The following is a 26,929-nucleotide window of genomic DNA, read 5'->3' as shown; positions in this document are numbered from 1 at the left end:
GAATCAACAGAGCATGCCCGACCTTCACACCTCGCTAAACATTTTTTTATTTCATTCTCGGAAGTCATTCACTACAGCAGTTTGCCAATATGCGCACGTTTCACGAAACCTATCGCATTCCAGAGGAATTCAGTTCTGCGATTTCTGGCCAAAGTGTGTTCGATAGTTTGTTACGGGAGCTCTCTTCTTGCATTATATGGAGACTATCAGAATTTTTTTGCCCTTTCACTTAGCCGATTGTTAAACAGAAACAGGTTTAAACAGAGAGGCGCCTCTGAGATCCATTTTAGTTAATACTTACTCGATAGTACTTCTGCACAATAGTGTTTATTGTGATTTTCGAATATGATTTAGGTTTCTCGATATCTTAATTGGTTATTTTTCGGTGCTTTCTGGAAGTGGGAACAGATAGGGTCTGGTGTGCTAGGTTCGGGCTTCGTACCAGGCCTAGGCGAGCGTTACAGCTATATTAATTGCTTCTTATGAACAAATAATCGCAAGTAAGCTAAAAAATAATTTTCTAGCATTGTTTAATATTTTCGCTCTCAACTACATTTATTGGGAGAATTGATGACTGATTTCCAAAAAGACGACCAGATCGAATTGCTGCAAATTAAAATGTATCCTCGATATTTGCATTTCACGAATCCTTGTGCGTGTAAATTTTTGCCGAAATTGATTCACATTACGTACCAGAATTTGTGCGCACAAGTAGTAAATGCAGCCTGAAACTTTAAAAAGAAATACGAAATACAGATTTTAAACACGCTTATTACTATCGAAGATGTTCAATTTGCGTGAATTTTGGCCGAAGTGCAGACCAGTCTTTCCAGAACAAACGTGTAGCTTTCATATTGTCCTGTTGCGGGGGTAGTACCGTCAAACCCTTTCGAGCTTCCTTCTCCAGCCGTGCTTTCTTCGCTGCAGTGCAATAATATTTAGAAATTCTTGTTTTTTTTCTTGTCTTTCTAGTTGAAAGCACACGCAGCACCTGCAGAACCGCCTCAAAGCCTTTGTTCAACCATTGAACCACAGTGTGGCTATAGAAGCGGCCATCTGCACAGCAGTTAATGAAGAAAACCTTATGTTGATTTGTCTAGCAAGCAAATCTTGCTGTTGGGAGGCTCAGACATGATTTGGGGTTTTACCTGAATACAGCGAAACAGCTTTTCACTCGCCAAAGTGGACTCGGCCAGTGCTGATGCTCGTCAGTTGTTACACCAGGAAAGCTCACCATCTTTGCAAAACTTGTGGACTTTATCAATGGACCATGAATGGAGATGAAGCCACTACAGCTACCATACCTCTATTAGAACCATATTTCGCCGTCTTGTTGTTGGATAGACGCCTTGATATCTTTACACGTGAAAATTGAATGCCGAAGCGTAGTTACGTAATTTTAAAACCTAAAATTTTTTAAAGGTAAGTCTTATTTTTCGACCCACATTTCCCCTTAAGAACAGAATCCAGCAGACTCGGACAAATAGAACAAACTCTGAACGCTGGAACGCTGGTACTACAGCGTAGAACACGGAGGCAGACTGATTGGCCGACATTCGTCCATGAAAAAACACAAGGTAACAGCAAACAATTACTGTTACACTGGTCAATGGGTTCTATCCGTAATTTAGGCTATTCCTCTATAAATTTTTACTGCCAAAAATTGACGTGTACCAAGTGGCCCACCAAGCCAACCTACTGAAGAGCAGCATTATACGAGCGCGCACGCTAACCGCTGTTCCACGATGTACAAAGTACGGATTGCCCACCTTCAGGAAAAAAAATATGTCGACTTTGCGACAAGTAGCTCAAAGAGAATTACCATACCAGCGACTCGTCATATCGTGCACCAACCAATAATATTCGAGGTGTTAACAGAAAACAAAGCAGCTACGGAAACTACCCTTGCAAACCTTTGTTATGCTGCCAACAGGACATAATGTCACGTCGCAAGCTTCCCGAAGGTGTGGTAAAAAATGATTTATGAACACTCATTTCAGTAGGCACACATCGAAAACCGTGTCAGTTCAAGCTGACAAGGATGAGGCCCTCGTGGATTGGCAAACGCGGTATTTGTGAAAATTCCAGAATCGGCTAAAGGACGCTCAAGGCTGCAGATATTTACACGGATACCGTTAGAAACTTGTGAGGAGAGGGGGCTCTTTGCTGGAGCAGAGACGCGAGGATGTGGCAGGGCGCATTCGCTCCAAATGGCATGTGTATCGGTCGGTGGTAGGTCTCCTGCCATCACGCAGTCATTGGTAGTGCTTGTATTCCTTTGTTTTGTGTTTTTGTCTTACAATATATTGCGTTAATATACCCTATATAGTTAGCCTCCTATATACGTTGCCACGTGACTTCGCAGGGGTCAGAGCGGAATGATAAGGATCTTTTTTAATTTACCATTTTTATTACGTGCATTCAAGATCTTGGTGCCTGTACGTGGTGTCGGCTATTCTTTTTTCTGAGACGATAATTGTGCTCAAAACAATGAACAGAAGCAACGACTAGACGAAATACAATTACATCAGTTCTAACATTCCCGCACAAAACGAGTGTTCGCGGAAGTCCAAAAATATAAATGTTCTTCGGCAAGTGCCAGTGAAGTCTGACTTGAGCGCACATTTTTAAATTTTGCTTTAGGAAGCAGCGTGGCCTTGGAAGGCGAGATCAAACATACTTGCACAACATGCAATCAAATGCTTGAGCTGGGCGATCCCTTCAAAAGTAAGGTTTAGTACTGGGACTGACTTATACAACTCGCGTTACTAGTATCTGTATCCGCTGGTCGCCTCACAGAATCTTCAAAAAAAAAAAAAGCTCAGGCAGACCATATTTTCAGCGCACTTGTACTCTGCACCACGTAGTGACTCGCCGTAACCTTGGCCGAAATGTACAGTCGGCCACAAAATTTTACCGACCACGGTATCTTAGAAAAAGCTGAGTATCTCCTCAGCATCACAACGCAGCATAGTATTAGCATTTCTAGCCACTACTAGTATTTGCGAAAGACACTGTGATGTACGATATTACTGGCTGCTGCCGCAGGCTTCTCGGAAATTAAACGTTTCCCGAGATCCCATGGTCCGTAAACTTTTGTGGTTTACTGTATCCTGTGGTCGCCAATGCCTAAGGATACACCGTATAGTACGCACTTCACCCATGATAATAGTGTTATATCACGTGACATGAAATTTATTTGCCAAAGCGGGACCATTCCACAGCTAAAATGTGCCGGAAATACGTTGCGTGGAGTCGCCGCTCATCGCTCGCTGCGTTTTAGTCGCGGTCCGAGCTGCAGGCTGTTGCCGTGCAGACAATGTCTGCACGCCGTGCGCAGAGGGGGCGTTTATGTCCCAATGACAACTGGAGTGCAGGCGCGTGTGTTTGTGCCCATTTCGCGTACTCACGGTCTCGTCTCTTGCCCTTCGTGCGAAGCAGCAAGCCAGGTCTGCGGGAAGCATACGTTTCGTGTTTCCACGAAAACAGCCGCATCAGCTCTTCTACGCATAAAGATACGCCGCCATTCTGTTCTATTCCACTTTTCTTGCTCCTGAATTCCGTCCTAGATTTCGCATTGGCAGACAAGTGCTGTTTACGGCGGCTAGAAGTGCGCGTTTATGTCTGGCTTTCACACCGTTATACGCATGACATATATTTAGTTAAAGGAGACGACACTATTGACCAGCCATGCTATTTTTATAGTGCGAGAACAAGTCAGCTGCACAGCGCCACGTGGAATTGACTACGTGCCCTTACTTAAACTCTATCGTACACAAAGGCAGGAATACTCTAGTGGTAGGCCAAGTGACAAGCATGTGTCTAGTCTAACAGGTGAATGTGCGCAGTAACAAAAGAAGGCTCATACCATGCGTGACAAGTCAGCATGATTTGAAAACCACTTCGCAGGGACTCGGGGATGTAAAATCATATCTTGGCATGCTGTGTGGAAAGGCAAAGTCTTTCGTGTAGCAGCCACTGTTCATTCTGGAAATTCCAGCCTTGAGAATCTCCCTGTCTGATCGCTGCTGCACTAAGTTTCTGAAGACTTCATTTATAAGCCGGGTAGCAGTGGATCTCATTGAAACGCCGTTCATCGGCAAGGACTAGCACCTTGATTGTTTGCTTGCCGTCTGCAAGTCTCCAGATGCCGATGCAGTTTGACTTTACTTTGCATCGACATTTGTCGCGATCACATCGGTCTTTGTCGTGATTTGCGTCATGATTGGATACCGTTACGAGGCCACGAAGGTTGAGGGAAACCGTGGAAGTGTACTTCAAATCGCTGCTGTCTCGTTCTCGCCTAGAGGACTGTGCTGTCGGTGGCAGATCGAGGCAATTCACCTATAATGAACTGGACGAAAACGGCACCGTAGCAAGAATGACAGTCACTACACTAGGCTGGATCGCTGTAAAATGGTTCAAAGGTCCTTACCACGTCACCAAACCGCCATCGTTCAAAACCGTCGACACCACGCCATTTTGTCAGTCTTCAGACATAGAAGGAATGTCCTGTAGGGAAAGCGGACAAGGTGAATAGCCTTTTCTGCCCAATATGGCATGACGCTGCATGGAGACCACGACATGACGCAGCATTTACGCTGTGTTGAAGACGTCACACATCTATCAAAAAGTTGTTTACGTCATGCCGTGCCATGTACGCGTAACCTTTTCGTCACACTAAGAACTTCCAACAGTTATGCCGTTCGCAAGAAAGCGTTGCCGGTGAGACCACGCAAGGTATAGTCCTATCCGTACCGCGGTAGCTCTGGCTTGCGTTGCGCACCGATCACGGCGGCTCTTTCAGTCGTCGTAAGCAGCATTCGAAGAATCTGTTTCCAGGGCCGGCGCCCTTCGCAACGCCGGCGTCGCCGACTCGACGCACAGTCTGTACAAACACGAGAAGTGTCCGTCGCTAGACGCTCGGATCGAATCCGTCCACGGGGTTTGTGTGCGCCTTGACGTAGTACACGCTACCGTTCCTGTTCTTGCGTGAGATGAACCGCTGGTAGAGGTTTTTCCGTTTGATCAGCAAGATGGCCGACAACAAGATGGCACTTATACTGAGCGCCCCCACAACCAGCACCCCCGTGCGGAAAGTGCTGCTCTGTTCGCGCTCTACACGCAAGCTCGGGCAAGCAAACACTTCGTCGGGCACCTCCAGCATGGGCTTGTGCTCGTACTTGGTTGGGCTTCCGCACCTGCGCAGAAAGTCAAACCAGTTAATACAAAAGCGCTCGGCTTGCTGCGATGAGGACGTCAAAAGGGCAATTTCAGTTTTTCGCCTTTCAGTACCCACCTCTTTAGTGTTTCTTCACTTCACTTTACTACCTTAAAGGCCCTCGGGATCGGGGGTATTACATAAGGGGTGGGTAGCTAATAAAAGAAATTAAGTACACAAAAAAAAGATGTTTAGGTACCAGTTTGCTCGCTGGTAAATATGTTAATTATTTACGTTTCTTACGTTTAACGACAATACGACAGCAGCATCAACGCCACCAACAAAAAAAAGGAAGAACAGGAAAAGATATGTTATTTCACTCCGAGATGAATCCGATGGTGCGCTGATGATGGGACGCTGACTACGCAGGGCGGCTAACTCACTAAGTGTTTGGTACTGAGTTTCAGTGAGAGAACTTCCTCCGTATGAGCTTGAGCCGGAGTGAGTCGAGGTGCATGGTTCGCGTAGGTGTGCTGTAGAGGCGCGACTGATTACGAAGACGCCAAAAACAACGAATTTCAAAGGGCGATTAGTCACATCGTTATGCGTTTGTTTTTCCTTCACTGAGGACAGCACATATTTTTCTAGTCAATACAGAGATACCAATGACGTATCCATAAATTGTTCTCGGGGGTGGGGGGTCGCTATTACAGGGCGGGGGGGGGGGGGGTGCACGTTCCCAGTGTGCCCCGCCCCCCTTCCTCTTGCTACGCCACTGATACAGGCCCAGGTGGTGGCTATGTATAGGGTGCGGATATCATGCAGCCACCAGGAAATTGTGGCCGTCCGATAACGCCAAAAGGTTTGCCGCATTCCGAGGGGCTGCGGCCTATATTTTGTTTCGCTCTTAGGTTTGTACATGTGGGCACAGTGGAGAATTCAGCGCTAGGCCGCTGGCTCTATGCCGAAAGAATTCACCTTTACTCGAAAGGCGTCTACTACAATAAGGCAATTCCGTGACCTTCTATTTTCATTTCTTGCATTTTGCAAGCTCACCATAAAGTAACCTCTACAGTTTAGCCCTACACTTTAAAGAACAAATCATGACGCCTGCAGTTAAAGGAATGTCCCACAATCGCTGCCTTGGCCACAAGCGGCACTTGCTAACACTCTCAGCTAGGGCTAGTCTTCTAAATAAATATAAACAAGTACCAGAGAAAGTGGACGAGAGGACGGCACCGCGTTAGCCCAACTGGCAAAGTACTGCACGACTGATCCGGAGGATCTAGGTTCGGATCCCACCTGCTGCAAGATTTCGTCCACTTTCGTTTCTCTTGTCCTCATTATTTCTACATTTCAATTAAACGTAACAATGAATTCCCCACATGCTTTTCCTGGCTTCATTCCCTGATTCTTCTAACTGTTGTGATTAACAAAAAGAAAACTGAACCCCTGCATTCCCTTACTACTCTCGTTCAAACACCAAAAAGTGGAATTTGCGCTGTACATCTTGACTATACGTAACTATGCATAGAAGACTATAGCTTCGGAATTGTACGTCTACGTAGCAATGTCAGGTTGACGTCACACCTGATGCAGCACGAAATTTCATCTCTACTAAAATTTAATCGTGCGAACTTATTTACTCACCTCAGCTGGACTGTCAATTCCTTTTGTAGTGGCAACCTTCGAATCCAAGCATTATTGCAGTCACAGGCCCAGGGGTTTCCCTGGAGGTCTAAGATCTCAAATTCTTTCCACGGTGCAATATCTTCGTCCAGATACTGGATGTTGTTGTTCTGCAGATAAAATTCTCGCAGGGTCCAGTTGGCCGCCGGCTCGACGCGCCAAAACACGCCAAATATGTCGAGGTCTATGCTCTTCAGCTTGGGGTTGTTGCCCAAGAACAGAGACCTCATTTTCTTCTGATAGACGAAGGCGTCGCCTTCGACAGCCTCCAGCTCTTTCATTTTCTCCACATAGAGTTCTTCGATATTTTGCAGCTTGAAGAAGGAGTTGTAACCAAGCGTGCCTACCGGATTGTCCGACATGACTAGAACTTTCAAGCCCCCAGCGCTTCGCAAAGCACTGGAAGGAACCTTCTCAAACGAGTTTCCGGACAGGTCCAAATAAACGAGGCGCGGCGTTGCGTGAAAAATGCCGTCAGGTAGCGAGTGGGCGTCGATGTTCGACAGTTCTAGGCGCTCAAGGTTGGGCAGCTTGAACAGCCCGATCTCCAGGTACCGCAGCGGGTTATTGTTCAGGTTCAGTTGCTCCACGGACACCAACGGCCTGAACAGTTCAGTAGGCGGGTGCATTAGCTTGTTCCCGCTAAGGTTCAAAGCTCGCAGGTTCGTCATGTTTACGAAGACGTCCGCGTGAAGACTTGCGAGCGAATTCTTGCTCAAGTCCAAGAACTGAAGTTGCGGGAAAGCGGAAAACACGCCCGGCTCTACGATGGCGACGCGATTGTCGTGCAGGTCCAGCACCGAGACGTTTGACGGTTCCAGGTTTGTGAGGTGGTTGATGAAGTTGTGGCTCAGATCCATCTTGTAGATGTTTGGCGGCCAGTAGCTGCCCGCGGGAACGATGGTGAAGCCCTTTCGCGAACAGTCCACTTGCACGGAACTCTCCTTTTCCTGGGACTCGATCCACAAGCAGCTGGCGCGCAGCACGTTAGTGTTGGCTTGACAAGACGACGCCACGAGGGCGACGATTGAAGCGACTAGATAATGGCGAGCCATGCCGGCGCTTGGATGCCTTCGGTTTCGGCTCCTAGAGTCCTGCAAAGAAATTGAAGATGGCGAAAATTGAAATGACCAAGCCAGTGAGAAGTAACTTCTACCCTCATTGAAGTGGTCATGCAATAAACACAGTTTTGTCTACCCGTATGTTGCTGTGCCCCTGAAACACAACAAAATGGAACAGCAATCACGATGCCGATAAGAAACAAGTAAGCAAAGTAAAACCACAGCTGAGAAAGTGAGTTCGGTTTTCGATAAAGGCTGGTCGATCTGATCGCGACAGCCTTGACATATTCACTCCGCTGACCTACCACTTTTCTCCTCGCCGTAGGAAAAATCCTACTCTTCTTGTGGTTGCCAGTACACGTCCCCTAACTAAACTCAGCATTTGTCTACTTTTTAAAAGGTTACTTTTTCCGGAGTAACCGAATAAACCGGCAAACCGTTTAAAAGCATTTAACAGTAATGGAAAGACGACGAAACTAGGCTAAATAAGAAACCGTTATCAGTTTCTTTATCTACGAGGAAGTGTTTTGGTCAGATTTACGTTGCTGAGATATCTTGATCGTCATATAAGAAAAGTGTATGTACTAGCAACAATTGGACTCTGAACGTCCAAAATAAGTTTCATAAAATCTAAATTGAGCATAATAACAGCAAAACAATTTCTCTTTAGTCAATCCTTTATGTATACACGAGAGAACAAAGTACGTAGGCCAATTTTTTAGAATTATTTTCTTGATCTGGCCCACGCCTGGTGCGACAACCACTCGCGTGGCGAGAGCTAAAATTTCTGTCAGGAAGTTCTCGACGACAAACACGTCGCCTCCCATGCCGCATTTGCTATATCTCGCAAGCATATTGTACTATAATTTTAGTTTTTGTATGGTAACGATGCGACGTCAGAAAGAGAAAAAAAGGGGACGACTGAAGAAAAGGTCAGCTAGACATAAGAACACCGCGATTGGCGCCGACAGAGTTCCCAAGAGGTTGCGAACGGCAATGCAATTTCCGTACATGCAGGGGGCTCTCGCGCCCGGCAGCCCTTCGCGACAAATGACAAGGCACTCCTTCAACTGCCTCGATTAAACGTCGCGCACACCGGCCTCCTTGTCCCCAGATTAGTATCGACGCTGGCGTTGAGCGAACGCTGGAGTCATGAAAGTCGAACGTACTGCGTCGCGACCTTCCAGAACTAAGGGTGCGAAGTGTTCGCAAAGCGAAAATGCGGTTAGATCGATCCGTTCGACGCGTGAGGAAGGCTCACTCGAGCAGCCCGACTTACGCTACGTACGGCCAGGGCTCTCTAGTCCGCGGAAAGCAAGGAGTGGCTGCCGTTTTCTGGAAAATTTGGGCACAGGGAAATAAAAGAGTTCTTGCCTTGAGAACGCCGGGTGTTGTCAGCAGGCGGTCACAAGAGCGGGCCGCCTTATCTGGGCCACGATCGCAACGCGTCCTGGAGGAATACGAAGAAGGGTGAGAGAGAACACGCATTGTTGGCTCGAGGAGGGTAGAGCAAAGACCGCTCGCGCATGTATCCATGACTACCAGATAAGCGCTAATCGGGCTGTCTATACGTCGCCTCGTTTACACGGCGGGGGCTCAAAAGATACATGGCAGGCGCCGAGCGAATTCCCCCGAAGCCTCGCCCTCCAGCTCGTGCATGCAGTGCAGCCAGTCACATAATACGTTAACGCGCGCCATGCTCTAGCTGGGACGCGCCAGGGACGAAATTGCGGTAACCGTGTGGCGCAAACGCGGAACGGCGTCCCGCCGAGCGTGTGATGCGAACGTATCCGGCGACTGAGTGCATGCAATGCGCACTCCCGCGTTTCCATTTCGGTCGTCCTCGCTCCTCGCTCGTGTCCCTGCAGACACGCGGCGCATGGCTTAGCTCTCATTGTTTCGCGCCGGCATACATCTGTACGCTGCTGCTGCTGCGTACCCGCGGAGCTTTAATACCGTTACACCTACGGCGGTGGTGATGCACGCCGCTTGTTTGTGCCGAGGGAAACGGGCGTGGCATAGCGTGATATCTGTACAGAGATAAGTACGAGTGCTTGAGATTCTGCTGCCGCACAAACGATTCCCCGGTGTTTCCTACCGATTATTAAACTTGTCTTTCGCAAATTGTGAGAACGACCAAGAGCGACGCCGACTGCTCCTTTTCGCTTAGCCATGTCAATAGGTAGAAATCACCGGGCTGTAAAACGTTTTATCATTGTGTCGCAAAACGCTGAGGTCAAAGCAAACCAAACGCCCAACGAGCTTACTCCCACTTCTCACAACGTCGTTCGTGGACTTCCTGCCGTGAGTGAGGTGTGTCCTACAGGGCAGCGGCTACAAACGCACGGCTCGCGGACCTGTTGCTTGCGGTCCGTGCAACTTAAATGACCAATTAAGCACCCGCAACCCAAGTTTACTAACGCGTGGTCAGGTCAACGATTCAACGCGAGCTTGAGAACACTTTCTCCGTGGCATGCACATGCCGAGCACGAATCTGTCGACAGACGTAAACAAGCATGACCTGACAATCCCGCGCAGCCCTTTCGCGCTCCAATAAATTAATTTCGATTCTCGAGTATTACGTGCCATAACCACGATCTCATTATGAGGCACGCCGTAGTGAGGGACTCCGGATTAATTTGGACCACCTAGGGTTCTTTAGCGCTCCAACAAGGTATTCACGCGGTTTCAAGAATAGCGGAGTACTCCGCGTAAGTGCAATCAAATTAGTTTCTACAAATGCTATATAGCACCGGTTGTCTATGATGCTTACACCGTATCAATCTTCAATACTTTTCAATGTAATCAAGGTGGCACGTGCGGCTCCACATTCCTTTATATTTACCGTTTTTCCTTTCTCCTTTTCGTAAATACCAATCCAATAAAGATGTGCATTTCTGTTGCATCGTCACCGAAGTCACTGGATCTAGTGTTGTTTCTGTCCAAGCGTGACTTTCTCTCCTTTTCTCTCTCCAGTTACCCGATGCCCGGAAAGCATGTGGATCGAGCGCAATCGGATAGGTAAAATCACAGTACCCCTCCATTTCAACTGCTGCCTGTCAACCCCCCCCCCCCCCTCCTTGGGCCTCATGGCCCAGCACTCATGACTCATACGGCACGTATCAAATATTGTCATATGGACACATATATTGCACATGTGTTCTCATATGACCATATCAAATTATCGGGTATGTGGCATATGTGTCACACTATGTTTTTTATAAGGTTTCGTACGCGATGCGTAGCTACGGTTTTTTGGTTGCATTCTCCAACGTGTCCATGTAGGTGAGCTGTCTTTCATACCATAGCCAACACTTTAGGTGCACCTTCATGGCGTGGTTGCTCCGAATTTGACAGCGCAGTACAGGCAGCCGATAACATTAGCAAAGTGTGACTTGGGCATGGTTGGTAAAACACATTAGAAAGGAACCACCCAACTTTGACACGTCGACAACGTTACTCTCGATCCGACCTTCTGTTTCGAGCTCGCCGCCGCCGCGTATCAACGATGTGACAGGAATGAATTCGCGAAGAACTCGCGAGCTTCACATACGTTGGCTGATCAGATTCACAGACAGCAGGTGTTCCGGCACGGATTGCACTTGAAATTCGCGACACGAAATCTTCAACTAGCATCAAATTAATACAGCATTGACGAACTTCAGCAAATTTTTTTACGTGATACAGAGCAACAAATAGTAAAGGTGACATACGTAACCAGTAGCATGGACTACAGCGCCGTAGCTATACAAGAAGAACAAAACGCTCTTGCTAAGAAACACATAAATGCAAAGGCAAAGGCTGCGGGAACAAATGTGAAAATAATAAGCATGTACAAGAATAATAGGTACATATATACACTGTGCGGACTTCCATTACCAGTCCAAATAATAATATATGTTATACTGCTGATGTGTGTAATTACAAGGTATATGCTAGTCAGTTCCTGTGCCTTTTAGTCTGCGTACATATATTCATGCCTTTGTGCTACTTTCCATTTAAGTGTTGTGTTATTTTCGTCTTGGTGTTTTTCTGGCCAGTCGCTCAGCGTTTGTTTGCCTCTGTCTGGAGTAGTTCTTATGATGTGTGCTGCTTCTATTGTGTGTCTGATTGAAGTTTGAAAAGGAATTTATCGTTCAGCTGTACCTTTATCTGCATATCTCTATTTTTTCCAAAAAGACGGGTCAAACACCTCGTCGAGCTGCACCTTGACCAGCTTTTTGCACTTTCCCTAGCATTCTTTCATTTTCTCTCTCACTTGGCATGTGCTTTTTCGTCTTCCTGCCACCCTTTACCTCTTCCCCTGTGCAGTGTAGCAAACTGGATGTTTGTTCAATTTTTCAAGTCAAGTCACTTTATTTACCAGATAGTTCTGGCCGGTTACCTGAGCAAGAAGCTGTATAAACAGCTTGACAGGGGCCCAGTAGCCACTACGAGGCAGACACAGCGAAATGGGATGTAAGATACAAAAATAATTGGTACAAGAACAAAGCGAATGACAATATAAAAAGAGCAGTGCGTAGATCTTCACAAGTTTTTAAATACAAGACAAGAAGCACAGATAATCATTTCAAAAATTTGAAGAACGAATCTGGCGACATGTACAGTCACTATAAAAAAACGTAACATTTATAAACCTTTACAAAAAAGAAAAGAAACACAAAGTGTCATTTAGTACAAAACGATGTCGTAGCTGAAATTTTGTTACTTTTTTGATGTTTCTATATTTATTCGAAATCGAGGGCACGTTGTAGTCCAATACAACGCGGAAATGCACGCAACATTGGCCGCTCGAGGCACTTTGCGTGTATTCGCGGGCGTCTTTGATGCTCCGAAAAACACTTTTATATACCACGCATTGAGCAACAAAAAGCTGTATTGGGACTTTCTAATGTTGCTCTACAATTTTCTCATTGGCACTTTTCATCTAATTATGATGATTGAGAATTCGATTAATTAAGACTAATTATCTGATCAGGCAGAATGCAAAAAATCAAAAGAAAAATAATCGGAGTATCTCCAAGCGACGGCAAACAACATCACTTTGGTTCGGTCCAGCTACGTGGCATTTGCACGTCTTTAAAGGTTGGCTGCAGTTAAGTAAAATGCCCTGTATTTCTTCATGAGCGCACTTTATACCCTGCTCTGTTTTCTCAATTTTGTTTTTTGCACGAAATACCAATACCTTTGTTTTTGAAGAAATAAATTTAAGTAGGTTTGATGAAGGCCAACGATAAAGCTTGTCTGATATTTCATCACATTCAGTTGCTAATACATTAGCATCAGTACCAGAAGTTAGCATGGTGCAATCATCAGCGCAGACAATAAATTTTACTCTGCTATCAATACAGACTATGATACTTACGTAAGCATTGAAAGAGATGTTCCAACACGCTTGCTTGGGCTATCGGCTCTAATTACAGGCAATAAAGATGGTTTGTGTTTTCCAATACAGACACATTGGCTTATATTTGTTATATATATGGTTTGATAAGTTAGAGCGTTTTCTCACGAACACCATGGGCTTACATATTATGCGTTAAAATTTTTTGGTCGAGCGAACTAAAGGTTTTGCTAAAGTGAATAAATAAAGCAAGGTTTAACAGTTTATTTTCCATATTTCTGAACACACATAGCTTTAGTTATAACAATGTTGATTCAGTTGATCTTCCTTTTCTAATTCGTACTGTGATGCTGAAAATAGTTCATTCTTATCAAATAACTATGAAACCTATAATGCAATATTTTTTCAGACCCTTTTGCAAATAGGAGTATGATAGATATCGATCGATATTTTTTTTTAGTTTATTTTTACTTCCAATCTTGTATAACTGAGAGCCTAGAATTTTTCATAGCAGTCGGAAGTTCTCCGGATCTTATGAACATACACGCAAGTAAATGCACTACATACTCAAGTACATATTTGATTGGTCTAATTTGTAAGTTATCGATGTCTAAGGCTCTGCTATTCTTTAGAGACATAAATGTCCTGTATATTTCAGCTTCATCTGTTGGTTCAAGGAATATACTTCCAGCGCAAGCGCCAATTTAGTCCTCGTGAACTACTAGCAGGCGCAATGCTTCCAGCGAAATGTTTATTTAACAAGCCCGCAAAAGCCTAGCTGGCCGGTATAGGTCTTGCCATCTTGAGCTATTTGCTCAGATAATGTATAATCTTTCCGACGCCCTAGAACGCTGTTTACTGTATTCCGTGGTGCAGCAGAATGCATATTCAGAATATTGAAAACAAGTTTTTCATGATAGGCGGTCCTTGCCCTTCTTAGCTCAGCATTTCTTCCGGTTAGCATACCCACCTTTCGCATCTCATTTCTCTCTCTCTCTCTCTCTCTCTCTCTCTCTCTCTCTCAGTACTGAAGAAATGCTAAAAAAAATTGAATGTGGAAATTAATTTCACCCACAGGTTAAAATGCTTGCGTTTCGACCTCGCGGGTTTTTGGGCGACGCCAGGGCAACGAAATCAATGTTATAAGCGCGATTAGTTGTTACCTAGTTTAATAAACGTTAATTTAATTATTATGTGATTAATTGAGGCTGCGACATGAGTAGACAACAAAGGGAAACACAACGCTGATTTCCATATTGCAGAACCTGTAGTTATGTTTAAAACAATGCGCACGTTTAACCAGGAGAAGGAATGGTATGGCAGAGCCAATTATGGCCTCTGCGCTCTTCAGCGGCTCAGCGGATATAGCGTTCTGCTGCGGAGCGCACGGCGTCGGAATGTGCTCCAGCTTCGGAGACCGAATTATTGCGGCCGGAATTCAAGAATACAAATAAGCAAATTCATAGGGTGATATACACAAACAAATACATAGGGTAAGGAACACCCACTACGTCGTCTTTCAGGTACTGTACGCACCCATCAGATGTTAATTATTGCAATTACGAATCAGTTGTCACTGCTTGATAATGTAATCTGTCTACGCTTCATCAGTTACTGATATTAGCAATCCATGCTCAAACTCCGCTTATTGTCCCATCTTTCCTCTGTCGAACTATCTTCTGTAGCGGCGGTGTAGGGGTCCGGGGGAAAATAAATTGTTGATTACAATGCTGGCTGCTCGTAGGTTCAGCTATTGGCCTCAACCCACTGTGCCCAGCATGATCTGTTTCCGAGAACATGCAGCATGTTATCTCTGTACGTAACCGCGACACATGTCACAGGGACCGCTAGACGGGCTACAATAAAAGTGTCTCGTTATTCGTGCCCCAAGCTATATACTGGATATGATTGGTCCTTGGGCAACCTCTCTGCCTACGAGTTGCGCGACGAAGGCACTTGTGATGCGTCCCCGCAGGAGTCATTCAGATGTAATCAGTTTCGAGTATCTGTATTCACGGAGCGTGTGTCTGCGTCATATTTCACCAGTTTTACAACAGTAGAGCTGTTATGGGCTGACTCGCCTGGTCGTTCTGCTGTACACCGGTGTCTGTCGCTGCAATCCCAAAGTGCTTTGCGAGAAGTGTATAAAGAAAAAGAAAAGCCGCAGTGTTTCACAAGAATTTGAACTATGGACGAACAGCTTGCCAATACAAAATTCTACCTCTCAGCCACTCTTTCTTTTTCTCACTCTCAGGCGCTCCACCGATGCTACAGAAGATGTTTCAGTAGAGAATATTGTATCTGGCTTCTTGAGCGCTTGCCAGTGTTGCAAGAATGATTGGCTGACGGCACGCTCAACAGCTTATCCATAAACCAGCGCCCACGCGAAAGAATTCAAGCGAAGCCAGCTGTAAGAAGCGAAAGGAGGGATATAAGAACGAGGTGGAAGAAGACGCCGTGTCTCTACACTTCTTCGCCACCGGTGAGCGCCACCTAAACAAATGAGGAGGACTCTAAATTAAAGTTATAGGTTTTCTTTTTATGTTTAGAAGGAGGTATTAGCGCACATCTGCGAATGTTTACGCCAACCGATACTACAAGAAACAGTGCAAGCCTTGGGCAAATAGCTTCGTGCCAACTATTCCATCGCTGTTTCGCATTGTGACCGAAACCGAAACTTCTTCACCGGCACAGTAGGAGTATAGCCTGCGGTCAGGCTAATCACTCCATGCTTCTTGTTAAATCATGTCTTGCACGGGCAATGACCGTTGCACAATCGCTGCCGTTAATGGCAGCGGTCGGACCATTAGCTCCACCACGGTCAACGCGTCCTCCATTGTCTAAGCGGAAGAGGCCACAATTGCCATGGGCGCGTCCTTACCTAATGTTAAATTCGTTGTGTCAGGCTCTAGGCCATAAGAAGCCACTGTATTGGGGCAATCGGCCCCATTACAAGCAGACTTCTCAAACTCCAGGGCACTATCCACCCAATGTGGGGGGCCAGTTCATGCAGGCATCCCGGGTAACGAAGCAGCTCACCTAGCCGCCCGAGCAGCAGATGACCGAGAGGTGGGATCGCTCGACCCGGATGGCCGACTTGAACCCATCCTCATCTATCACGAACCCACGCAATTCGACGAGGATTCGGGCAGAGCGTATCCGTTCCCGAGCACGGTTCTCTCCCGGGAGCAGGCCACGACTCTACGGCGGGCACAGACTCGATCCATGCTAAGCCCCAATATGTTGGCTGAAATTTCCAAGTAAGAGTTCAAGCCCAACTGCAGGCACTGCGAAGACCGTAGACCAAGATCACATACTTTGGGGTTGCCCATCCAACTTCCCGCCAAAGAAGATTCTTCGGCAAGCCCCCACGATCGAGACCTGGGAGTGTGCGATCAAGACGGATGACCCAGAATGCGAAGTCATGCTGGCAGAATGGGATAACCGCGTCGCGGCCACATGGCCTCCACACTAGCTCTTCTGCCAGGGTCTCAACTACTAATCTACGCCTTCAATAAAGTTTACTTCTCTTTCTCATCATGCCAGTGCCTTAATCCGTGTCAGGTGAGGCAGATATTAAAGCGCGTTCAAGCGAACAAAGTGCTGAAAATGCTTTGTAAGATATGTGTGACACATGTTTGTCCCATTTCAGATCAGACGATAGAATAATGCCCAAGTATTTATAATCATCGGCGATATTTAATTTCTGCTGCTCGATCATGTAGATGAATTCTAGTGGGTCCTTTTTTCTGCTTATTCTCATCAAAACAGTCTTGTATAAATTAATATTCATTTGCCGTGCCTGACCCCAATTTGCTGCTTGCGCAGGTTCGTAATTTGGCGTTACTTGATCATTATGGTTTCTAATCTCCATATATATAATCAAATCGTCTGCAAACATGCGCACCGTTGATTTCATGTTATCTGCTATGTCACTGACGTATGGTAAAAAGGGAATTGGTGCTGGGACTGTCTCTTGTGGTACTCCGGATGACACCTCTATATACCCAGTCGCATTGCTGACGTTCCATTTCAACGAATTGCAGTCGACTTGAAACATAAGCTCTTATCCAGTTTATTATACTGCCAAATACGAGAGTGTGTTGTAGTTTGTTCAGGAGTTTAGGATGTGATACCCGGTCGAAGGCATTTGCTAGATCTAAAGATGTTATATCAATCTGCCCGAGGTTATCAATTGTTAGAGCGAGATCATTATTAAGCGTTAGCGTCGGAAGACATTCAGCTGGTGACTCGCAACGTTACTGAGTGATGATAGTATCTCGGACCGGTCCGGTACAACCGTGGAGCGCTCAGGAAAGTGGCAGCACTGTGGGTCATACATACTGCAGCCAACAGAAACCCGTTAGCAGCCCGCGCCGCTATGTGTAATCGGTGAAATGGCACAGGCTGCACGAGCAGCAATGGCTTTCGTAATTGATTTCGTTCACTCTACGTCTAGAGCAGATGGGTCCACTGCTTGCTCCTTCTTCAGCACAGGAAAATGCAATCTGCGTTATTTGCTTTCGGCAACAAGAAGAAGAAGAAGAAGAGAGAGAGAGATATCTGTGACCGCGTGGCCACCAGTAGACATCACTGTATCTCCTCGCACGCGTTTCACAGAAACGGGGCCAGGCAACAAGCTCTGCTTAGGGGAAGTTTACAGCATTATAATTATATCGCCAGTCACTAAGAGACATTCCGCACAAAATGACAACGGATTTATTACAAAGAGAAGCTTGAGTGGCTCTTAAATTATTAGAAATAACGTCGTGATGATACCCACTGCGCGTCACGCAGTATCTATACAGTAATTGTGATGACTTGTGCAACTTTTGCTTTCCTTATCTCTCACACGGGTGCGACATTCAGGGCCCAGCGCCCGAACCTTCGGCAACATGAGGCCCTATATGTAATCTCCTATGCAAGGGGCGACCCGGACTAGCGTTACCGTCAATAACTGTTTGCTCTCTATATCGCATATGTGTCAAAGAGCCCGCTCTCGCTCTACGCTTGTATGAGCACGCATGCATTCGAGAGGGTCATTCTTACAGTCTCACCACATGGTAGTTATTCCTGTCTTTGTGATATTATGCGACCAGGAACATACGCGTCCCTGTAAGATGCCAATTTATTTGGATTCCTATGAAAAACAAGCAAGCTCAACGACGGTGCCCTTGGCTTCCATACACTCCACTCTCTACACCGATCCGCGCAGCCGAAACTGGAGCAAACAAGGACTCCGCTCGAAGACACATTCGACGGGGTCGCGTTCACCGCGCGAAAAATTGTGTCAGCGAAGCGCTGCAAGGCTCGTCCGAGTATAACTAAAGCCACCTTATAGACGGCCGTGGGCTTGATCCAGATCCTCTATCAGACAGTCGAGGCTTTAGGAGCGAGGTGGTGACGCAAGAAGTTCTACAAGTCCAGGTCGCGGTCGAGCAAGCGTCAGAGGGCTTTCGTTGCGCTTAGAGGAGAGGGTGCTAAACGCTCCGTCGACTCCTCGCGACACCGTGTCACATTTGGGTCGCCTGCATGAATCATAACTGCTCGCGTGACGTCGCGCATCCAGGACACGCCGTAACTCGATGGAAACGCAGCCTTTGCGATGCTTCCAAGTTCAACCCGAGTATTACTGCGGATTTGCGAGGACGTTTCTCTTCACCCCCGTCCGCGTTTTCCCAATGTGCTGGTTGACTGACGCGCGTGTGGGTTCCTTAACGCGCATCGAAGGCTCAATAGACGACATCTTCTTTTCCTTTTTTCGCATTTCGTCCCCTCACCGGTATGTGGTCCGAAATCGAATCCATGACATCGCGCACAGCAGCGGACCGTCAATGCCACTGACTCACCTTCTGCGAGCGATTTTTCGGTCTGCGACCTGACATAAGGTATCGAACTTTAAAGCGCATGCTCATGGCATTCGCATGTGAAGCGGAGAGCATAATCGACGCACTGGAGGTTGATTCCGGTGCCACAGAAAAAAAAAAAGCGCGTAGCCATACACGCAGTACACCATGATATCTGACACGCTCGCGTTTTCGTGCTAGCATCTAGCCGCATTTGAAATATTTAACTCTAATAACAGCCGGTTTACATGTACTGCGCCAGTTTATGCACACACAATTCTTCTGTTTGTTTGAAAATGACGGATGAATACTTGCATGTAACTAAACTATATCTCTTAAAGATAAGAATATCTACACTAGAGAAAACGATGCCGCGACGAAAACTTCTATCGATATATAACGTCTGACCGAGCAGCTATCCAAACTTTGTAGTCTTTAGCGGTTGGGGCAGGATCCCTGGACACTCAAGAATGGTGCGTCCCATTACACAGCTCAGTTCGAGCTCTGTCATCGCTAAATTCACGAATTCAATTCTTGAATTCCTCGCTTCAACCCCTCCCCCCCAACCCCAACCTAATTCAAGGAACGCACTCAAGTATAGCTCAGAACTGGCGTATGCTATTTGCTTGCCAAGCGCGCGAAGACCGTCCAGAGCAGCATCAATACAATACTCCCCCGTTGCGGCTGTTCTGGCACCTGAGCCTGCGTGCACGCCGTGTGACATCACGTGGTATAACTTCTATAAAGCTCTGACGATTTACCTCCCGTTACACAGCTGCTGCATGCGAAAAACCGTTGCCGATTCGCGTTTCAGGCTCTATACAGACGAAGTTTGCTGTGTTGGACTCGCCATTTGTCGCTGACGCTAAACTGATTCGCTGAACTGATTTGCGGTATTTGCTCGTAATGGTACCCTCCAACTGATTATTGGCGCCTACATACAAAAAATGAAATACTGAAAACCTGTTTGCTAAAGTGCATACGGCTCGGATACAAAGTACACTGCATTATGCTTCACGAAACACGGAGCAAAAGAAGGAGATCACGTACATTTTAACTGAAATAGCACATATTCTTGCGAGGAAGCGCTGCTTCCATCAACTGTGATAGAGAGAGAGGTAAAACAAATATTCATACTTTTTTCTTTTTTTTCTTTATGCGGAGAGCGGTGCACGTGAATCGATGTGTTGCGTTCTCCATAACGCCCCAACGCCAATTGCTTCCTGTTACAACTATGTTAGTACATTCACTGAACAATTCTCGCGCATTTCTACTCTTATATATACAGTAAAGACTGCATTCAAAAATCAAACCGATCAAAAATCAAAACAGAGCAAAAGAAAAAAAAAACCTGCTTGATCATCAGGACGCGAAGGAGTTACTGCTCGACTGCACTTACGACACACATCCTGTTTGCACGAAACAGGCTGAGCAAGCACTGCGCGCACTCCCCCGTTGCGGCTGTTCTGGCACCTGAGCCTGCGTGCACGCCGTGAGACATCACGTGGTATAGCTCTATAAAGCTCTGACGATTTACGCCCCGTTACACAGCTGCTGCGCGAGAAAAGCCGTTGCCGATTCGCGTTTCAGGCTCTATACGGACGAAGTTTGCTGTGTTGGACTCGCCATTTGTCGCTGACGCGAACGCGCAACTGAGTTACATCGGAGCGACGCCTTCTTCATGCCGCGAAATACGGTAATAACGAATTCGGATGCCACGAATGCGCGTATGTTGTACTACATGGCTAAGCCAAATAGTACACCGCGACGCTCCACGGGAAGTCTTTTGTAATGCGTGCGGCATGACATTTCATTTAATTTCGTTTCATTTCATTTATTTACACAAATAGCAGAAAACAGAAAAACAAAACAGAAATACTGAAAGAAAGGTGGTGCAAGATGCAATAGAAAATTAAATTATATCAAAGACAGAATTAAGTCAGACAAAGAATAAACACGGGAGCTGAAAATATCAAGATGATAACGCAATGTATTTTGTTGTGTTAGAAGACGTATTATAGGGCTAAAGGTGCAAGCCGAATTCACGTAGAAAATGCTGGGATTACGCAGGTTAGGGCGAGGCACCCAGAACGTTACAGCCGACAGTAACCGCGAACAGGAGACCGTTACATATATGTATTTGCTTCAGCGGTCTATTATTATTATTATTATTATTATTATTATTATTATTATTATTATTATTATTATTATTATTATTATACTCATACTTCAGTGTTGTTCCTGGGAACATTAAAAATTATTGATTGATTGGTTGCCATATTAACTGCATTCAAGAAGACGTTGCTGCCTGTAGGTGGCGCCTGCTACTCCTCTTATTTGACATGATAATTGTGCTCCAAACGATGATCATAACAGACGCAGTGAGTAGATTTGCAAAGTGAGGAAAACTAACCATCGCCAATATACCGCGACAGTCTCTTACATTTGTTTTGGTTCTTACATTTTGGCGCAAGAATAAAACTACGCTTGCTTTATATTGTTGGCTTGTGTCAGAAATAACTGTTATAAGCGGTGCGAGCGAAGATGGGAGAGGGGGAGGTGCACTTTTCTCTTCCTTTTGTCTTACGGCGAAGCCACTTGTAATAAATCAACTATATGTGATACCTAACGGATATATGTGTGAATTATACCCTTCATTCTAACATAAATGCGCCTTTCAATGTTTTCCGGCACGTTTGTTATACAAACGTAAATTATGCCTAGTTAGCGTTGATAACATCCTCTACTCTAGCTCGGAGCAGCGTTATACTCCTGTCACCCGGATACATTTAAATATCGTTTTTAGTTAAGTGGGTTAAAGTAAACGTTTGGCGCCAACGTTAGAATTCGCAGTTAAATAGAAACAGCCCTCCAGTAACTTTGGACTTGTCCACTAGTCGGCGACTTAAGTTGCGTTGGGCAAGCAATACGAGCATATGCGTGTTTCGCGCCAAATATATTTGAGGCACATTCCCGACTACCCGGGATTTGTTGAAACGCACAAAACTATCAGCAATGCCGCTTTCTTCGTTCCTTACGTGTAACAGAGACCAACGTTAACACATATGTGTATTTCACGGCTGAACATCAAAGCCGGGGCTTGCCTTCTGTTGCTTGCATACGCGGCTACACAACCAAAGGTGCGTGTGTACAGCCGCAGTTCATGGGTTGAAGTTCGCGCGCGAGTCGCCGGCGTCGTCAGTGAAAGGATGCTGACACATTGCGCTCGGCTTGTTGGTTTTTCATTATGCGATACCAGCGACAGGGAATGCGACACGAGACACATGCGACACAACATGGCGCTGCAATTGATGTCAGCGCCGTGTTGCGTTGGTCGCTTTCGTCTCGTGCTGGCGTTCCAGTGCTGGCATCGCATAAAGTGGAATAGCCTTATTCATTCTCATCTATGGGATCGTTTAAGAACACCGTGTTTTGATAGTGGTAGATGTACTCGCAAATAGCTTCGTATTTTAAAAGAAGTCGATTGCGATAACACCGATTGCCATAACAAATTAGTGGAAAGCTAGCTATAACAAGAAAGGATAGTATCTTTATCGGCCGTATACACTTGCAAACGTTCGCTTACTAACTAAATTAGCAAGCATGGTGTCACGCGCGCACAAGCGAACATGAACACATCTCAATCGATGACCGCGGAAACCAGCTGTCAAAACGGTGGAGCGAGGAAGCGCGGCAGCAGCAGCGAGCGAATTATATCGTGCTGCGCCTCGCGTCAACGCGAACTAATCCGCGAAAACACAGCGCGCGGCCGGACTCTGCCCCCGTCGCAGATGGCTTTCAAGATACAGCGGCCCGGTGTAGAACGCGCCCTCCCCCTTCCCCCCGAATCCTTGCGCACGACGGAAGAGGGCGCGCTTTCTCCCCGCTTCCCTCGCATGCATGAGCGACATTGAGCCGCGATTGCCGGCTCTCCCTCGCATGCTTTCACTCCTCGCACATACAGCGCACAGTGCGCGACGACGATTTTATTGCCCTTGGACCTTACACGGAACCTCACGGCAACGCCGACAGCGACGGCAGAAATGCGGCTCGGATGTCCATATAATTGCTATCGCAATAAAGGACATTCTGCGCTTAGCATAAACACATGGAAACACCACCGCACCTTCAGCGGTGCGTTCAGCGACTGCATGACGAAGTTCGCCATGACTGTACGCCTCTACGCGTTTTCTGTTATAGGGTCGACCGGGCCTTTTGTTTTGTCCGCTTAGAAGTTGAAAAAACGGATACAATTCCGTGTCAAGGTGCCCACGTGACGCGCTCTATTTCGCGAGCGAATACACTGTCCTGTCTGTCACCATGCGTAGTTTCTTTCTCGCCGTTTCTTCTTTCTTTTTTTTCGCTTATATATATATATATATATATATATATATATATATATATATATATATATATATATATATATATATATATATATATACGCGCCGCTTGTTTCCGCTTCAACAAAGCGAAGCCGTGTGTGGCTGGCTGCTCGCTCCTGACAGGACGCACCTGTGAGGACAAAACTCTGTGGATTCGCTCTGCAAACAATATACTCTCGCCCCAGCGAAATAACCGCGACCTGCATGCTCCCACAGAAGGGCACGTGACGATCGACATATGTGGGCGCACGCCATAATGCAAGCGCAGTGCGCACGTCTACATTACAAAAGGGAAAAAAAAAGGGGGGGGGGGGGAATCATGAGCAATAACGACTGACATGTCGGAAAAGTAGGTCTTTCCGTGCTGCGCAGACCACCTTAGTTCGAAAATTTGCGAAACTACACCCACAGGGCAAATGTCTCAAAAATTGGCGCGCTATTTAGATAAGCGATAATTACTTAATTAATTATAATTAGGTCAGGTTTGGACATCTATGGTTCACTAGATCTTCGGGTATACTAAGATTTGTCACGGGTCTGCTTCCCGAGGAACGGTCACGCGAGCTAACCGGATCTTGATGCGAAGTTTTACAAATGTTACGATGACTCAGGGCGCGTGCAATGCAGAGCCCCGGGGGTGGTAAATGTATAGCTGAAAGTGTGCTCAATGGTCTGGGCGGCTACACCTCCATGAAACCGTGTCCTGAAAATTAATCAAATTTTGTGGCAAACTGTCGTTTAATTAAGTTCCTGCCGCGTCTGCCATCTTTTCCCCCCGTCCGTTAAATGCAACATACCATATCTTGTACAAGTGATATCACTACACCGCTCACGACTCACGGAAACAGCAAGAACAGCGGCTGACTGACTGCGCTAAGGAACTCCCTTCATCACGCAACTAATCGCACCGATACGCATGATGCTGCGAACACTAAAACATAGATTTCGCTTCACCGCGGATATATGATGCATAAGGCGCGCGCTCAGTCGCGCCTCATAGGCGTGCCGCCCGCCAGACAAATCTCTCTAGTTTTCACTCGAGTGCATCTCTCTGTCGTCGCTCCTTGTTGGTGCAGTGCACAAGTGCAATCCATTCGCTGCTCCCTAATCGCGCCGACGTTTCTTTAAGAGGCGCCCATGCATATTCGTGCGCGGGGCCGACGCGCAATGACGAGTAGGCGTTCTCTGCAGACCATGGTATAGCGCCAACGCAACAGCCGTGTACGCCACGATTCAGCCTTAGACGCTGCCCCTCACGCTATAGTTATTTATTCGCTGGCTGCCCCCGCCGGTGGTGCGCATTAAAGCAACGACGTTATCGCATATAGAACCGCAATCTGTCCCGCCGTCTCAAGGACGCCATATAGTGTACGGTAGGCATCCAGCCGCTTCGTGTACACGTTAAAGGACATAGCTAAAGCCGTGTCCGTAAAAGGAAAAAGAAAAAAGAAAGAAAGAGGAGCATAAGAACGTCTCGTCCGCGTGCCCGCTTTAGCTGCCAAGGAGGAGCGGTGCGCGCAATGCGTGGAACGCGCGCCGAGTTCTTTCCTTGATGCCCGTGCATGGGTCGCACGGATGGCGCACCGTTAAAAATGTCACGCTGGCGTCTACTTTCACAAAGGGCACATAAGCAGGCGAGGCATATTCGCTCACCGGCGTCAGCATTTGCGGATACGTTTAGCGCCAACGTGCTGAGTGCGCAATACTACAGATGTCGCTGCTGTGGTGCGTTAAACAACTGCGGCTCTGAGCTCTGTCGTCTACGTTTCATTCTTGGTTCGAGTGAAACACAGCAAAAGAGGTGCCGTATGCCAGGAGGATGGTAATTAAAGAAGTTACTGTTTGTGTGTTATACAGAATATTAACAATTTATCAGAGGCGAAGAGCGACTACACATTCGGGGAGCAACAGCACTCTCATGCGGGCAAGGCTACAGCCTAGCTTAACGCATGCTCAGGCATTCGCGTTAAGGGTGCCTTGTGTCGCGGACTTTGATGCAGAACAGCGATGTTTGCTGACGGGGTCCGTCGACCAAGTTCAATCGAGAAGAAAACGCGCGTCGCCGCAGAAACGCGTCGTCTGCTGCACCCTCTCGCGCCGCTGTGTCAACCACGCTGCCACGCTGCGTCGCGCAGAGAACAGCCCGCTCCACGCGAATCGCCGAGTCAATTCTCACCTGCAGAGGTGCCTGCTCCAGCAGCCGGCGGACGACCATGGCGGTAAAGTCCAGAGCGAGGAATTTCTTCAGCGTCGACGTAACGCGACGCGAAGCGTCGCCATGGCATCGAATTCGGCTGCGTCGTTGCGGCGCGGCAGGGCAAGCGTGCGTGCGAGCTGCCGAGAGGGCGCCTATTCGCGCTGCGCGACCGACCGACCAAGGCTGGCTGCCGTCGCAGCCAGCCAGCGCCTCGCACCTGTGGAGCAGGAAGTGCCTGCGTGCGCGTGAGTCGGCGAGGCTTTGTGTGCGTGCGAGTGTGCGTGCAGCGACCTTGCCTGGCTGCGTGTACGGATAAAAAGAGGAGCGTAAAAAAGAACCCCGCTGCTGCCCACACTGCGATGGAACCTCTGGCGAGGGCGTCCGACGGGAAAGGGCACGCGCCGCCGCTCGCCGTCGACAACACTAGGCCTAACGGTGTAAGCCGCGTACGTAACCCGTCTGCGAACGTCGGCTTTCTTTCTGCTTATTTGAAGCCGTTTTCTCCCGTTCTTCGGCCGGCAGTCGCTTGCAAAATACCAAAGGCAAAAGGAACAAAAGTAACGTCAGCCATAGGCCTCTCTTGTTTCTTAATCTCCTGTAGTGAACAGATAGGTTACGAGACGTCGTCCAGGCAAGGGAGAGCTGCCAGTACAGCTGCTTATTCCGCTGGACGCGCAACGCGCCTGCAGCGGCTTTGCGGTTTTCGGGAGCGCGCTCAGGTACCACGTGCTCCCGCGAGCCCTGTGCTGGAGTAGCCAACGCCATTACCACAGAAGGAGGCGTGGCCGTGGCCGTCAGAGGCAATTTCCTCCGAACCGCCATTCGGGGTCGTAGCTGCTGTATAGTCGTTTTGATGTATGTTTAGTTCGCCGCTGAAGCGTTGAGAATGGTGCGTCATGCACGCTGAGTAAGCGTACCGCTTTTTTGTTTATTCTTCGGCGGTATAATTGCGTAACACCGCTCTCGGAAACTCCCCTCGCGATTGCAAAAAAAAAAGAAAGAACATTTATTGCTTGCTAGGGGATACAAGCCTGGGGACTTTGGCCACTGAACAGCACGGTATGCGACGATCATAAAAAAAGAAAAGTAAATGGCTGAAGAAGCCTAAGATGCAGAGGGACAAGCAGCATGTGTTTCCGTGCGCCTGTAAAGAGAAATAGGTCAGCGTTGGCGCAGACCAGCAGAAACAGAAGTAATCGAGAGAGAGATAGCCATAGGAGCTTTAATGACATTACATTGTGTGCAGTTG

At 47.1% G+C, this 26,929-nt stretch overlaps 1 protein-coding gene across 2 annotated transcripts; it reads right to left on the bottom strand.

The window, feature by feature from the left end:
- Positions 1-2,339: 2,339 nt before the first annotated feature.
- LOC135903881 (chondroadherin-like) lies at positions 2,340-25,947 on the bottom strand. Of its 2 annotated transcripts, XM_065434315.2 has the most exons (4): positions 25,660-25,947; positions 9,286-9,361; positions 6,812-7,944; positions 2,340-5,201 (listed from the first exon to the last, which is right to left on the bottom strand). In XM_065434315.2, the coding sequence occupies exons 3-4, from the start codon at positions 7,903-7,905 to the stop codon at positions 4,916-4,918; spliced, it is 1,380 nt and encodes a 459-aa protein (XP_065290387.1). In that variant the 5' UTR covers positions 7,906-7,944; positions 9,286-9,361; positions 25,660-25,947; the 3' UTR covers positions 2,340-4,915. The 2 variants fall into 2 exon arrangements, with proteins under 2 accessions (XP_065290387.1, XP_065290386.1); XM_065434314.2 differs by lacking the exon at positions 9,286-9,361.
- Positions 25,948-26,929: the final 982 nt, after the last annotated feature.

This window comes from Dermacentor albipictus, chromosome 3 (genome assembly GCF_038994185.2).
Source record: "Dermacentor albipictus isolate Rhodes 1998 colony chromosome 3, USDA_Dalb.pri_finalv2, whole genome shotgun sequence".
NCBI lineage: Eukaryota > Metazoa > Arthropoda > Arachnida > Ixodida > Ixodidae > Dermacentor > Dermacentor albipictus.
Note: the sequence above shows the minus strand (reverse complement) of the source record. Positions and strands in the feature narration are given on the sequence as shown.